The following is a 15,364-nucleotide window of genomic DNA, read 5'->3' as shown; positions in this document are numbered from 1 at the left end:
ATTGGATGGGCTGAAGCAGTAGTGTGGCCCGAGAAATATGGTATAACTCCCAGCTCAAATCGAACCGCACTATTCGTGAGTACATCCGCGTCGGTCGTTTCGTCTCAAATAGCCTCTCGCAATCCCTAATTCCCACCATCGGCTCCCGGCCTTCTTCTGTCTCTCTCTCTCTCTCTCTCGTTGATGGACTCGTTTCAAGGTCGCCACTTCACCGGAGGAGGAGGTGGCGGAGATCCCTATCAACAGCATCAGCCGCCGCAACAGAACCCCTTCCCTAATCCCTACCATCATCCACCCCAACCCACCACTAATTATTCCTACCCTCCTCCTCCCCCACACCACCATCCACACCACTATCCATCTCCGCCTCCTCCCCCTCCTACGATTCCCTCTCAGCAGCAGCAGCAGCAGCAGCAGCAATGGGTTCACCCGGAGAGCCACCTTCAGCACCACCACCCCCCTCTTCCCCCTCTTCCCCCACCTTACCCCCAACCCATGCCACCGTATGCCGTGCAGTCGACGCCGCCGTTCCACAACCAGTACCATCCTCATCCCCCTCTTCCCGCGCCTCACCACGTGCCGCTGCCGCCTCACCAGCATCGCCTTCCGTCCCCGCCGCCTCCCTCCACAGCTTATCCTCCACCACCTCAGCAGGTGAGCCTCTTCTGTCCTCTCGTCATCGTAAGTTGTGGTTTTTATTTAATACTATCATCAATCGGACGATTGTTTCATTAGGAAACTTGTAGAACACCTAGGTCTTCTTTTGTTGGAAGGGTTTTTGCTTTTAGAACAGCTTTAGCATGTGGGGTATGGTTGGATGTGCTACTAGCAAGGCTACCGGTGATGGTGGTTGTTAGCCGGGCTGTGGCTACTTGTTTAGTGTTGTATTTGTATCTAAACAACTGTGATTCGATGTCTCTGCTGAGACATCCGAGTTGGTTAGTGTGTCGTTGCACGAAGGGATAGGTATCAGGTTCGAGTTCATGTGTGAGCGTTATGTCATTTGATGTAATAGAAAAACTATGATTCGATGACTTCATTGATATCCTTTTCTTATTGGGACTCCTGGTTGATAGAAGAACAGATGATTGATAAGATTAAAACTATCTTTCGAATCAGTCTATTCTAATATACACTAAAGATGATCCATGTATTAGAAGAATAGCCTGATGGGGCTGGCTACACACATGCCATTTTTCTTTGTTCTGGTTTTCTGACATTTCTCTGCAATTTCTTTTTGCAGCAATGGACAGGCCCATCTTGGGCTCAACATCAAGGATGGGAATACCCAGGTCAGGCTTAATGTTCAAGCATTCTGCGGAATTGAAGCCATACTTGGATCATTTGACATTTACATCCACAAGAAGAGTTCATTATCAGAATAATATTCTTTTAGCATGTAGATATGTGGTAGCACTATGTCGGGAAAAATCATTCATGTTATGAGTTTTTGAATCAACACATGTGATTCTTCTTTCTGTGTACGAGTTTATTACCAGGATTGATCAGTTGTCACATTAGCTTAATTTGATATCTCAATTTGCTAACTACTCGTCATTGTTTCATTGTGTTTCTCTCTTGCTGAACTCGTACTGGCTAGGATCTCAATATCAATTAGTTTTAATTTATCCAGTCTGATAGAGGCTGGCGAACCTTTTACAGTATTGTGTTTGGCATGCTGTTCTTCACTTTTTACCATGTATCTTGTTTTACTTGACCAAAGAACAATTCCCTTGTGTTCAACTCCAGTATACTCTACCCATCCAAATTGCATATAATGAGCTAATTAGATGTTGAAATGCATCTGTCATTTTCCCAAATTGATGCTTCCCCAGACTCTTTAGATGGAGGTGTTGGTTATTGGGGATGATAATATTTTACATCACTAATTTTATTTGATTTGCCTTGTTAGTATAGTAGCACAAGCCATTCATCTACACAAGTTGTGGATCGTTTACCTGGAAATGAATTCTGTGATCCCAATACATGAAGGATAAAGATCATCATTTGATGCCCTTTATGTGTAACAAAAGTTTCTTATTATTTATGAGAAACCATGAGTGATTAAAATATATGCAAAGATATTATTTCTTAGAAATGTAAGTTTATTCAAGTAAAATTATTTCTATCTGTTAGTTTGGCAAAGAAGCAGGGTCGTTCTCTGCCAATCACCATCTTGAATAGCTAAGTTACTTGGTTGGGCTTAGGTTTAGGCTCTTCTTCACGTAGAGTTGACCAACTTGGATCTATATGGATATAACTATTTCTCTTCTGTCTTCCTGTTTTGCTACATATCACATGCAATTTTTGTTGATGGAAGTCTTTTCTCTTGGGCAGAAAGTCGAAAAAAAAAAAAAATCAAGACATTCCATTCATAATGAATTATTGTCTTCATTTTCTTTTTAAACCTTTTTCTTTCTTGAGAAATGATCACGAATCAGCACTACACTGACCATCTAACTCGCCGGGGAATTATGAATAATGGAAACTTCTAAACTTTTTATCCTTCTCATAATTGTTAAACACATCATTCTCATTTTTTTTGTCCTTCTATATATGCTACAAGTAAAAGAACTGCAGGGTGTTACTGCTTGGTGTCCATTGTTAACATGTTCGATAATATGTTATACTGCAAATGAGTGGAGCCATACAAATTACCTTGATCTTGATCTATTAATATTTATGTGATTCTGTATTTTTTTTTTTCTCTTAAAAACCAATACTTGAATGTTTAGTCATTTAGGTATTCTGTGGCTTGTATGCTGGTTTGTTATTCCTTCAATTTGTCGACAGAAAGAAACCTTTCATACAACACGGAGGATGACTGGGCTACACGGGCTAAAGCATGGGCTGCTGCCAAGTCAGTGACAGATAATCATCAAGTGCATTCACAGGTTATGCCTGTTGGAAGAATGGAAGAGCATAGTTACACCTATCATGATCAAATACACAACGCAACTGGTCCTCCTTTAGATGCTCAACAATCTTCACTTTCTCAGTCAATTAACCAACAGCTGCCCAACTATGCCTTGGATCAACAGAAACAAGTTAATCATTCGCATGGATATGCATCATTCCCTGCTCCATATGTAGCAGACTCACATATGCATTATAATGCTGGAGAAGAAGCTGTTGCGCCACACAAAGATCATAATTCGCCTGCAAGAAATTTTGGATCAACTTCATCCATTTATGAGAAGGAGGTACCTTATAGTTATTCTTCTGTTCCAGGTAAAGTTTCACTTAGTATTTCTATTTGGCTGTGAATGAAGTACCAAGTTTTGGTACCATCATAAATGGAAATGGCCTTTTTCCTTTTAATGATCTCAGAAAAAATTCTTTGTAGTTTAGCTAAAATGTTTTTATTTGCACTTTATAAGATAGTTGAGCTGTATCTTTATGAAAATTTTAGTCACATTTTTGTATCAGTTGTCAGATTGAGACAGTTCTCTGAAAGCAATCAGTTTTAGTTTAACTAACAAATTATTCATAGTTGTCAGTGATATGTGGTAAATGTTATCAGTGTGACGTAAACACCAATGTGCATATATGTAGTTCTGTCATTTCCTCTTTGATTATAAGAAAATAGATCATATTTTCTTTTTCACAACCTTTTTTTTCTTCTTTCGCTTAACAACTAGTGGACTTCAATTTATTGATTATCTTGAAAATCTATTCTAAGGCATCTTACTGTTAAATAATCATATTGCTGGAATTAGGTATTAAAACTTTATTACTACTTGGTCATAAATTGTGTAGTACTTTTTTTATAGATCCCAACTTTAAGCAAAGAGGTGTGTTTTTTAAATTAAATCTCCTTATGTGATTTTCAGAAAGGTCATGTGCAGGTACTTAGATATGTTCTGGCCCGCTCTGTTTATATTACACTTGTTAATATAAATGAAGCATGTGCAATTTTGAAACTGTCGCTATATCGTCACCAACTTAAAAGTCTGATATGATACACTAGATATCACCTTTACCTGGCTGCCGCATGTACAATTAGTAGATGGATTGAGGGATTTTAGTTGGTCTTGGAATTGTTGGCAACTATATTCAAACTCTTTATTCAGTTAAAATTAACTTGCCCTTATGGTGGAAGGTGCATTGATGTGGATAAATTTTCTAAAGTAGATTGATGATATAGAGTGTAATCACATCTTATGAGATTCATTTTGAAACTAAATTAATCTAGGAATAGTACTTGATGGAGGAATCAACGAAGAGAACTTTTGGTGCACAAACTCGTAGTGGATCTCGTCTTGACATCCTTGTTACTGAAAATTTTATCTTCTGGAGTACTCAAGGACTATATGAAGTGAACATGAAGACAAAATTCCTGAACAATAAATTCCATGCGCCTTACATATTATGTCACTGATAGATGAGGTGGAAATGAAGAGAGATGAGAGGTAGTTTAAGTTTTAGGTATCCCTTTTTCTATATTGACCAACATTGTGGTGATCATTTATGATTTCCAAAGTAGTGCTCAGTTAAGGCTGGTATCAGATGGACATATCACTTGTTTCATTTCAGTTCGTAATTGTGATTAAGCTGTATGTTTCTGTTTCTTTTGTATCTTTGTTCATTATTTTTCTTCCATCTTTGAAATGAAAAATTTTATAGCATTTGCATCTTGGAATGTTATTGAAAACCAAATTGCTGGTCAAGAAAGGTTCTCTCCATGCAATCCTGTGCGTTTCTTGTGTGGAATATTCCTCTAGTTCATAGTTAAGATGGCACAATAGATATAGCGGAAGGTGCATTTCAGGATTTATTTTAGAGAATGTTGGGTTAGGAGATGATGTTAAACCCTTTGTTTAATTCAAGACATGTAACTCTTTAAGAGTATGTGACCACTTGTACAAGAAAAAGTGTAGCTACCTGCAACCTACTGAGGGCTATTTCTTTTCAAAATACAAATGTTGGAGGATGTTAAGGATTCAAGTGCTGCTAGCTAAACTGTGTTGAATAGTGGTTGGTATAGTACATGTTGTTGGATGAACTGTATCTGGTTCCTTATTGACACAAAGATTATTGGTATCATTGGTTCAAAAAAACAGAGAGAGAATATGATATAATATAATATAATTATATTCAAAATAATTGTAAAAAATCTTTTTAAAATATATTATTATGGTTTAAAGTTTGAACTATTAGATGAAGTGGATAAGGTGATTTGGTTTGCCTGTAAAAAAATAATCACTTAAAATTGTAGAACCAGCACTTTTGTGGAGATGTTGTCTTGTGGATTAATCAATAAATGCCATGCCCATAACTTACCTGTTGCTCATCACTTGCATGATGTCTTTTTTTTACTCACAATGGTACCGTTGGTGTTTGAGGCATATATATAGCTTAGCAGTATAGAGGAGGTGAGTTATGGCTGCAAATAGGCAATGACAAGAGGGCAACAGCAAGATAAGTCTCCTCTTTTGCTGGCTACTGCAAATAGCAGCTATTGCTCTTCCCTGATAAGAACTAATGTTTACTTAATGGAATGATCTCAATTAGTTTTGATTGATTTTGACCATTTATTTATAGATTCCATCATATTTCAACTGATTCCAAACATTTCTAAAGGTGATTTGGTAACTAGACCATGAAACTGGGATTTCCCATCTCAAGAAGGGTGAATCCTGATCTAGATGCTTCAGCTGTCAAATTCTTTTTCTTTCTGCTTCTGGCGGATGACCAATATCACATAATAGTATGAACATATACTTATCTTCCATACATGATCTGCATATTTTCCTGGTGGGATCATCTTGCACTGTCTTGTTCTTTTTCAGTAAACACTAGTGTTTTGAAAAGTACCCGGCACTAAAAGGCTCCAAGGTGCCAAAATGTATGAGACACTAGGTGGTTGCAAATATTAAAATTAATATATGTAAATAATGAGAAGAGAGAGGAGGAGGAATTTGGTAGGAGGAAAAAGGAGGCTATTGGGATTTGAGGAGGCTTGGCTGTTATCGGTTGGGAGGGAGCTATCAAGGAGTAGGAGGATGAGGGTGGTGGAGGTGGAGGGAGCGACAATGAAGGAGGAGAAAGAGTGAGGGGACAATGAGAAGGAAGGAGAGGGGGAAGAAACAAAAAGAACGAGAAGAGGGAGGAAGATGAATCAGGTACAAGGGAACAAAGGGGAGGAAGAAGGGAGAAGGGAAGTTATGAAGGGAGTTATCAGGGGAGGAGGAGAAGGAAGAATTGGGAGGGAAGGGAGGCGATAGTAAGGAGGATTAAGAGGGAGGGGACCGGACAACAAGAGGGAAGGAGATGGGCAAGCAACATAGAGCGGAAGAGGGAGGAGGAATCAGGTAGGAGGGAGAGGTGGATTGTTGGGGTTCAAGGAGGCTCGATAAGAGGAGGGGGTGACGACGATGGAGGAGGGGAACGAGAAAAAGGGAGAACATGAGATGGTAAGGAGAGAGAGTTACCGTAAGAAGAAGACATTGTTAGAGGGTCCCTGTGTGTGAGGAAGCCACTCAGTCACTGGAGGGTTGCCTTTGCCGCGAGAGGAAGCTATCTATTATGGCTAATGGTCACTAATTGGCCTTGGAGTGCAATTGTGGTGGTGCATAGGGTGGAGGAAAGCCATGTTCGATGATGTATGGCGGAGGAAGAGAGCTGACAGTGTATAGTAGAGGAACAAATGGCAATGTAGGGTTTCTCTCTTCTGCTTGTAGATGGGGACCGGGGCACGAGGGGTGGTGTGGTGGAGTGCAAGACTTTAATTAGATCTATCAAACCAACTCACATCAACAAAAGTCAAGCGAGTGAAACCTGAATGAAGGCTTCAATTGGCTCAGGTGTGTGCTTGAGTCATGCCCGTCTAAATTGCCTTGCATGAACCATCTTCAAGGCGTTCGGGCCACGCCTCACTTTGCTTGGTTGCCTAAGCAAGCGGCCAAGTGCCATTTGAAAACACTAGTTATCTTTTCCTCTTCACAGGCTTGGTCATAGTTTTCTTTTGTTGGTTTTATTCCAACTTGACCTTTCCTTTTACTCTTCTTCGCCTTGTCACATTTTTTTTTATGTGACTGTGAAATTGGCTAGAATTGAGAAAATTGGGCAAGATAGGTTTAGTTTGTTGCATTCTAGCTTGTTTTTACCAATTTTTTGCTATAATGCTAAGAAATGAACTAAAATATGAGCAACCTTTGATGATATTAATATGTTTTGATCATAGTTAAAATTGCATGATATTGTTCACTGAATGGTAAACATAGGAACTTGTGAGTACCCATAGAAATTGATAAGCAGAGACTCGCAAATGGGGTACGATTACCAATTGGTATGAAAGTTTGAATGAACACATATGGTTTTTTATCTTCATGTTTATTTAATTGTGATGGAAGATGATATATGATGTCAACTGTTCCTTTGTTGTTTGAAGCACATATAAAAGGGGGAGGGGATTGAAAGTCATACTGTTGGGTCGAAGTATTGACATGAGTGCGAATAAGTTAGATGTGCACAAAACAGTGATTTAAAAAGTGATAGGCGCCAAAAGACGCTAAGGTCCCAAAACACTCGAGGCGCTCGCCCGAGCAAAGCGAGGTGTTCTAAAATATTAAAATAGAAAATATATATAATATAATTAATAAATATAATTATTTAAATAAAAATATGATATTAAATTAAAAACAAAGATTAGCAATGTTAAAATCTAAATAGTATATTATTAATCCAATAAATAAATATTATTTTAAATAATAATTAATAATCTATTGTTAATAATATATTTACTGTTAACAGTAGTAGGGAAGAGTAGAGACCGAAGAAGTCGCGATAAGAAGCTGAGTCGCAGGCAGCAAATAGCAGCTGGAGCTGCGGAGTTGCGGTTAGCAAGAGGTAGCGGACAGCAACAGGCAGTGGACAACGACAACAGACAGTAGTGGAAGCTGAGGAGACTCAGTCGGCGACAGAGGAAGACTTGGAGGTAGCGGGGGAAATCGTCGGCGACGAACGTAGAGGGAGAAATCATCGGTGGCAGAAACAAAGAGAGAAGCGTGCATAGGGTTGAGAGTCGGGGTCGCACGCTGATATAACTATGTGTTTTAGTTGGTTCAATCGAACCAACTAATGCAAATTTAAGCGGTTCGATCACCTTATATCAATCGGGTGCTCGCCCGAAGCACCCAGTGCTTGGGCTCGGGCGAGCGCTCAGATGACCCCTCATTAAAGCATGCCACGTGACCCTTAAACGAGGCGCTCGGGCCTTGCCTAAGCGCCTAGGTGAGCGCCCGAGTGTCTTTTTAAATCACTGGCACAAAGTGTTCAATGCTTTTCTTTAATTGTTCAATGTTCGTTGGCATTCATTTCATATCATTCTCGATCAATAAGACTTTAGTGACTTTGGAAAGTTTATGCAGGTGCCAACATATGGCAGATGATTCATCACTGAGAGTTTCTCCTGTGAACTCAAGTTTTCCATCTTTTATTGGGTTAGTTTTGGATGGGTTTTCTTTCATTTTCTGGTGTTGGGGGTGGTATAGTGGGTTAGCATTGTGACAATCATGAGTGATTGTGGATCTGATTTCATTGCTAATCTGCTATTTCTTTTTCTTTTTTTGATAATTTGATACGAGAAGAGGCTTTGAAAAGGCTTCCACTAGGAAGTATTTAATGTGATGCAGAACATGAAAATTGTTGGAGATTTAAGTCTGAAAAAAGAACCTAAAAACTATGACATCCCAAGTTTGTGAATTTTGATTCAATAAGGCTAGAGGACTTTCTCTTTCAGATCACTTATCCATGATTTAAGAGGTCATATGAATCAGATTGTGAATTTGTTAATCTTTATTTCACCATCTGTATATGTTAGGAATATGTGGTCACTTTAAGAATACAAAAACCTATAGTTATGATGGGAGTGGTCCCTGTGCTGGCATTACACCTGGTGTCAGAAGATGTGATGCATTTCTATGCTTCTAATGCTTCTTGAATTTAGTGCAAATGACTTTTCATTGTAAAATCAGGTAACAGAGATGCTGTAAATCAATTCCCTTTGCCTGTATTATCTGCACAAGAAGGGTTCATCCATCCACAGGCAGCACTAACTGATGCCAGCAACAAACCTCTGGATTTTGAGCCTAGGCCTGCTTCTGAATTTGAACCACATACAAAAGTTAGTTATGGTCCTGCTGATCCAACTCAGACTATGGGGTTGATGGATCGTGATGCAACTGCCATGTCTGTGAATGCTTGGACTCCAACTGTTCCAGGGGTTTTCCCCCAAGTTTCTTTAGCACAATCTGTGACACAGGTTGCAAATATTGGCTTCACCAATTTTTTTGTCTCTTGTATATTCAAATTTCTGACATTAATATGCTGTTCCTCTTTACAGTTGGAACCTCCTTTTGCACCGCAGCCTTCTTTGGGGCCACATCCTTCCCCAGTTTATGGAAGGCTACCTGGACCCAACTTCAGGCCTGGTGTACCACCTACCACTGCACCTTTTGGCTTAGTCACTGGGACATCACTTAATCAAGCACCAATGTTCCCTGCAGATGCTAGTGGTCCTTTCAATATTTCTGAACGCCCAAAAAAGGTAACTTAAGTTATTTCCTCTAATTTCTTTATCCTCATTTAACAATCATCAACATTCATGATTCTGAAACTCCAGGCTGCAGTACCTAATTGGCTTCGAGAAGAAATTATAAAGAATAAATCTGTGATCGCAAGTACCTATGCCAGCCACCAAAGTGGGAGTTCTCACAATTCCATGGGATCTGAAGATGATGATAAATCATATAGGAAGGCTGATCAGGCTGACAAGAGTGTTGATTCAGCCAAATCAACTGATGATGATGAAGATGATGAGGTATTTCCTTGTATGATTACATTCAAGTTACTCTTAAGCTTAATTACATGCCTTCTCATGACAAACTTCCTTATTTGCTTGGTTAATTATAAATTGTGTTTACTATCCAATTATATGAACCAAATTTGTGTGCTCAATGCCCTTCGGTATAGTGCCTTCCAATGACTATGCCACTGGTGCCTCTCTATGGACCAGGTGACTGATTTTGCAGTAATAGTTGCCACCATTGACTATGCCACTGGTGCCCCTATGTGGATTGCGTGACTGCCTTTGCAGGAATAGTGTTTACTAATGACTACTGGTGCCTCTATATGGACCATGTGACTGCTTTTGCAGTTGTACTGTGATATCTATGTGCAATACCTTGTTAGTTTTATATCGAAAAATAATGAGGTTGGGCTTGCATATCTCTACTTAGTAATGTATATCTAATTAGTAGGGGAGTGTATTTCATTTACTTTGTTTCCCAGTTTGTTGCTTCGATTGTTTAAAATAGTTTAGAACACTTCTCTAGTTTGTGTCAGTTCCATATTAACTTGAAGGACCCTGGGCTCTATGCAGTGCCCTAAAAAGAATGTTGGAGATTTTTGAGTGTAGAAGATTGTGATGCTTCAATACTTCAATATTATAAAATAGGAGGAAGTTAGACTCCTTTCGAACTTTCTTTCTTTTGAGTGCCTCATTCTGTCTTGTTGGGATTTGAGATTGATAGGATTGGTAGGTTTGGAACCAAGTGGAAAAAGTAATTTAAAGATTACAAATATGAAATTACATTAGAATAGTAAAACAATAAAAATATGTTCACATAAAAATATTGTGTTAAATTTTTTGTTTATATTCAAATATCACAATATATCTATCCAAGGAATGCAATTTCAGGTACCAGACCTGTGCCAGTCCATGGCCGGACTGATCCTCTTCTGTCCGTTTGTAATGCTATCTTTTTTCTGTAGTGTCGTTTGTGGTCTTAGGTATAGCAAGTTATTGAGGTTTCCAACATTCTATCTTAATGATGCTTTAACAAGTACTTCTAGCTTTGCACATCTAGTTTCTCATCTCTGTTTCCCATTCATTGCTTAAATTGCTTATTCCACAATCAGAATATGATGCATTCAAGAAGCTTCTTGTTCTTGTGACCAATATACCTCCATGTTCTATGTAGGACGATGCTCAAGCTGCCAGATCTGCAGCAATAAACCAGGAAATAAAGCGTGTGCTAACTGAAGTTTTGTTGAAGGTTCTGTTTGCCTAATGGTTTGCACACTGGACTTCCTTTATTTCTTGGTTTACTTTATTTGATGCTTCTCCATTTTGAATCAACAGGTCACAGATGAGCTTTTTGATGAAATTGCTACCAAAGTTCTTAATGAAGATGACCCGACTGCTGAGGGTAAAGAATCTTGTTTCTAAAAACTTCAAATTCGACAAATTTCTATTTGATGGTTAAGCTAGTTTTAGATGTTCCATAGTTTGTCACATCTTTCTTCTGCAGTAGGTGAGAACAATGAACTTGGAAACAATAAGATCCCTATTCCAATAGTTTCAGAACCCAAGGCTTCTGCGAAGGTATTGACAACAATTAAAGAAAACCAAGAAAATAAAGGTGTTAATGAAAGTACTAGCCTGCACTCTCCTGGTGGTGATATACTTGGTCTTGCTAGTTACGCTTCAGATGAAGAAGATGATGCTGATGGACCTCAAATATCCAAACCTTCATTGGTTCAGAGTAGTAATGGTAGGTCTTCTGGAAATGAACCAAAAAATGTTGAAAACGAGATTATACTGAATGACAGGGGGGAACCTGTTAGAGGTTCACATGATGGTAACGGTGACAGAGTAGACAAACATGCTTCACAAAAATCCAATGCAAGAAATCATGTTGAGAATTCTGTGTCCCTGGATGCTTCAATACCTGATGGTAAATTGCATAATCATGCAAGGGAACATAAAAGTTTATCTGGCATTAGTTCACATGATGTAGCTGCCAAGTGTGGGCTGGCATCTGAATTTTCTTCAGATGATCCCAATTCTCCAGAGTCCAAAGCTAAAACAATTGGCAAGGGAGGAGTGAGAATAGAATATATATGTGGCAACAGTAAAGATGGAGAATCAGTCGGTAACGAGAATCTCATCAGAGACTCCAAAATTGTTACCAGTAGTAATAACCATCCAGAAGGCAGGAGCCACAACAAAGAATCAGTTAAGAAGGGATCAACCGGCACAGATAAGACAGACAGAAAAACTTCTGATTCTACTGATACTGGTAATCGTGAAAATAAAATTAAACTCAAGGAAAATATTAATTTAAAGGAGATATCTCAGGAGAGGGGTATCACACGAGGAGTAAATGCTAGGGACAATAGAATGGGGAACTTAAAAGATAAGAAGGAAAGAGACAAAGAGGATACTGAAGGGAGAAAGGAGAAAGCAAGGGATGAAAAGGAAGGCAATTCCAGACGGCTTACGAAGGATCTAAGGCATAACAGTAGAAGGTCACCATCCCCTAACCATAGAGGAAGAAATAGCAAGGAAAATTCATTGCATGGTCATGGCAGTATTTCAAGTGATGAGCCTTCTGAAATCTCAAAAAAGAGGTATATCTATACCTTTATTTAGCGAAAATATATTGCTCTTATTATGTTTATCTTGATTTTTTTTTGTGTGTTTTAGGAGGCTGCAGTCTCGGTCACCATCACCTACAAGGTCTAGGACCAGGTATTGTAGAATAATATTGAGGATAATCTTTCTGCATAAGTTAATAATGAGGATGGACTATGTATTTCATCAAGAGGTTGGAACTTAATTATTTTCAACTGCTCTTCATTCTTAGATGTGGCAAGGCATGCATTATGGTGTTAACATCTAAATCTCATGTTAGATGTCTATTTTGCATTTAGTCTCATTAAGCTGGTAAGCCATTACTAAAAGAAGGGTCTAGGGTTATATTTGTCAATCTTTGGACCTGATGTGGTTATGGCTATTGTGTTTAGAGGACTTGCATGCATATTTGATGGGTGCAGAGATTCCGGGATAGCCAGAGGGATGAAGGACCCTCATGAAAGGACTGGAAAGTAAATACACATTCAATTAGCGTATCAAGTTTTCTAGTTGTAGGCATTATAGTTTCAGGTGTATCATTCATTGTCTTAGGAACCAAGGGCAGAAAATAGTTTTTCACTGCACGTGTTTCTGAAAAAAGAGATCTTCTATAGAAGTCTTGCGCTTTTCTATTGTTAATGTAGTCTATATACTGCTATTAATTCGTTGCTGTGCTATTTGGTGGGGTGGTATTTCTGACATGTCCGATATGACCCGTGTAAATACTATTTGACTGGAAGCATCATCCTTTGGTTCCGATACTTGCTCTCTTAGTTCGGCATGTATTTGCAAGGATTTGTTTTGCTTATTGCCCAACATTGATGTCAGTTTGGGAGCCAATCCGAAACATTATATTCTTAAAATAAAACTCATTTTTAACTTGGTTAAGGTGGTAAAGAAATCATCACAGAATATTTATGGACCTCAATCCGGGATCCTGCTACTTTATCTGTTAGTATTTATGTGACATCATGGTAAACAACATTTTTCACACAGCCATCATTTTTCAGTTGTTCCATGGAAAATGTATTGCTGAAAGCACGATCTGAAATTGCAATCTAGAACATCACCTGCAATGTGTTGCATTCTTTTGATATTTGTTCATCACATCATCTTATACTTGTATTTTGTCATTAGCATGCTTTCAATATTACTTTTAGAGCTCTAACAAATGTTTTATCTATAAATTATGGATGAAATAATTGAAATTTCAAATAACATACTTGAAAACAAGCCACTTTCGAATGCTTCCTTTAGCAGCACTTTCAAATGGTTGATGATTGTCGGATATAGCATGCTGGCTAAACGTTAGGTCATGGCGATCTTTATGTTGTGTTTTGTTTTTCCACACTGATCTATTTAAAGAATACTTTTTAGAGGATAAGATAATTTGTGTAGCTTGCAGGTTGGTTTCAGGGAGTAAATCATTCAGAAACAGTACTTGTTTCTTATGCTTTTACTTACCAAATTAGTATCTATGTTTCAATTTCTAGACAAGTTTCGCGGTCTCCACATAGGAAGCACTCTCATCGCAGGCATTCTCCCTATTCTTCTGAAAGGAGGTAAGTGGTGAAACTTCTTTTTTTTCTGAGGTTAACATTGTGTTGCACCTAAAAACAATTTACACTCCAGGTGAAGGTGAAAAGTATATTTTGGATCCACTTTTCACCGAATTGGTCTTCTTTAGGTTTCATCCGTTGCTTATATTGACTCTGCAATTTCTTTTTTTTCTTTTCTGTCGCAGGAGGTCAAGATCGACCACGCCAGTTCATCGAAGGAGATAAGCATGGCAGTTTAGTGCTGGAGCATATGAGATGTCCAAATATGGTGCTGATGAAGTATGAACGTCCAATCAGATGGGTGGTGTAGGCAGAAAAAGAGGATGTACCACTACTGCTAGCTTGGATGTGCCATATCTTGTTGAAAGCATCTGAATCCGCGGCAAGCACACCTCAGAAAGGAGATGCAGTTTACTCATTCTGATGTGTCTGAGATTTTGATGGCAGACATGGTTTTCTGTGTATGCTTGTCAGTTTTGAATGTCTGATATGGTAGCAGTGATAGTTGACCACATTGGTGTAGAAACAAAATTGCCAAGCTTGTTATGTGATTGCCTTGTTTTATGCTAAATCAACCTGAGTAGATTTGGACTTGTGATCGCCAATCATTTTTTGTCGGTCACTCAACGCACATTGCTCTGTTACTCGAAGAGAGTGAACTTTCCAGCAAACACTGGTAGTCTGGTTGTCTGCTGCTCTATTTGATCCATGTAAGCAGACTGTGAGTGAAGACAATCGGTTTGTAGATCATATTGGCATGCTACAGTGTGTATATATATATATATATATATATATATATATATATATATGCATGATGCTACTGATGTGCGACATGGTCAATTCACGAACACAATGGTGATGGCTTGGCTTCTTGTCTCGGTTTTAATGCACAGATGATCACTTGTATCCTGCAAGCTTCTCGTCGTAGTCACCGCAAGCTATGGTTCACTTCAACGTGCCTATTTTCTCATCTTGTGTGCTCTTCTATTTCCTCAAAGTGCGTTGTCGTTCTAATTTTATCAGATGTCTCCGAAGAGACTCAAAGTGTTGTCGGGAGTTCTGCGAGTCATGTAGAAATGAAGATTCTGGGAAGGGAGGCAATTAAGAGAGAGAGAGAGAGAGAAGAAAACAGTGGTGTCACAAAGGTGTTAAACAGTGGATTCTCTCTCTTGTTTATTTATGATTGTACAGCATATCTTCTCCTCCATTATTCAATTCGTGATTGATGAAAAAAACAAAAAAAGAAATCAAATTGTTCGACACTAAAGCTTATTTGGCAGCAATTACCCCCTCTCCCTCTCGGTTGGTTATCCAAAATTCATCATTGTCGGATCTCCACTTATCCTGCTTGTCATTTATTCACTGCCTCCATCCATCACATATT

General features: G+C 38.7%; 1 protein-coding gene across 1 annotated transcript; it reads left to right on the top strand.

Moving 5' to 3' along the window:
- Positions 1-77: 77 nt before the first annotated feature.
- Positions 78-14,585, top strand: LOC103994115 (uncharacterized). Its single transcript, XM_009414408.3, has 12 exons — positions 78-654; positions 1,244-1,292; positions 2,794-3,231; positions 8,979-9,265; positions 9,347-9,550; positions 9,626-9,823; positions 10,986-11,060; positions 11,147-11,213; positions 11,316-12,417; positions 12,494-12,538; positions 13,915-13,983; positions 14,166-14,585. Exons 1-12 carry the CDS (start codon positions 184-186, stop codon positions 14,203-14,205), a joined length of 3,045 nt encoding a protein of 1,014 aa, XP_009412683.2. The 5' UTR covers positions 78-183; the 3' UTR covers positions 14,206-14,585.
- The last annotated feature ends 779 nt before the right edge of the window (positions 14,586-15,364 follow it).

The sequence above is a fragment of the Musa acuminata genome, chromosome BXJ2-8, assembly GCF_036884655.1.
Source record: "Musa acuminata AAA Group cultivar baxijiao chromosome BXJ2-8, Cavendish_Baxijiao_AAA, whole genome shotgun sequence".
Lineage (NCBI taxonomy): Eukaryota > Viridiplantae > Streptophyta > Magnoliopsida > Zingiberales > Musaceae > Musa > Musa acuminata.
This window is presented reverse-complemented; position numbering and strand designations above follow the sequence as displayed.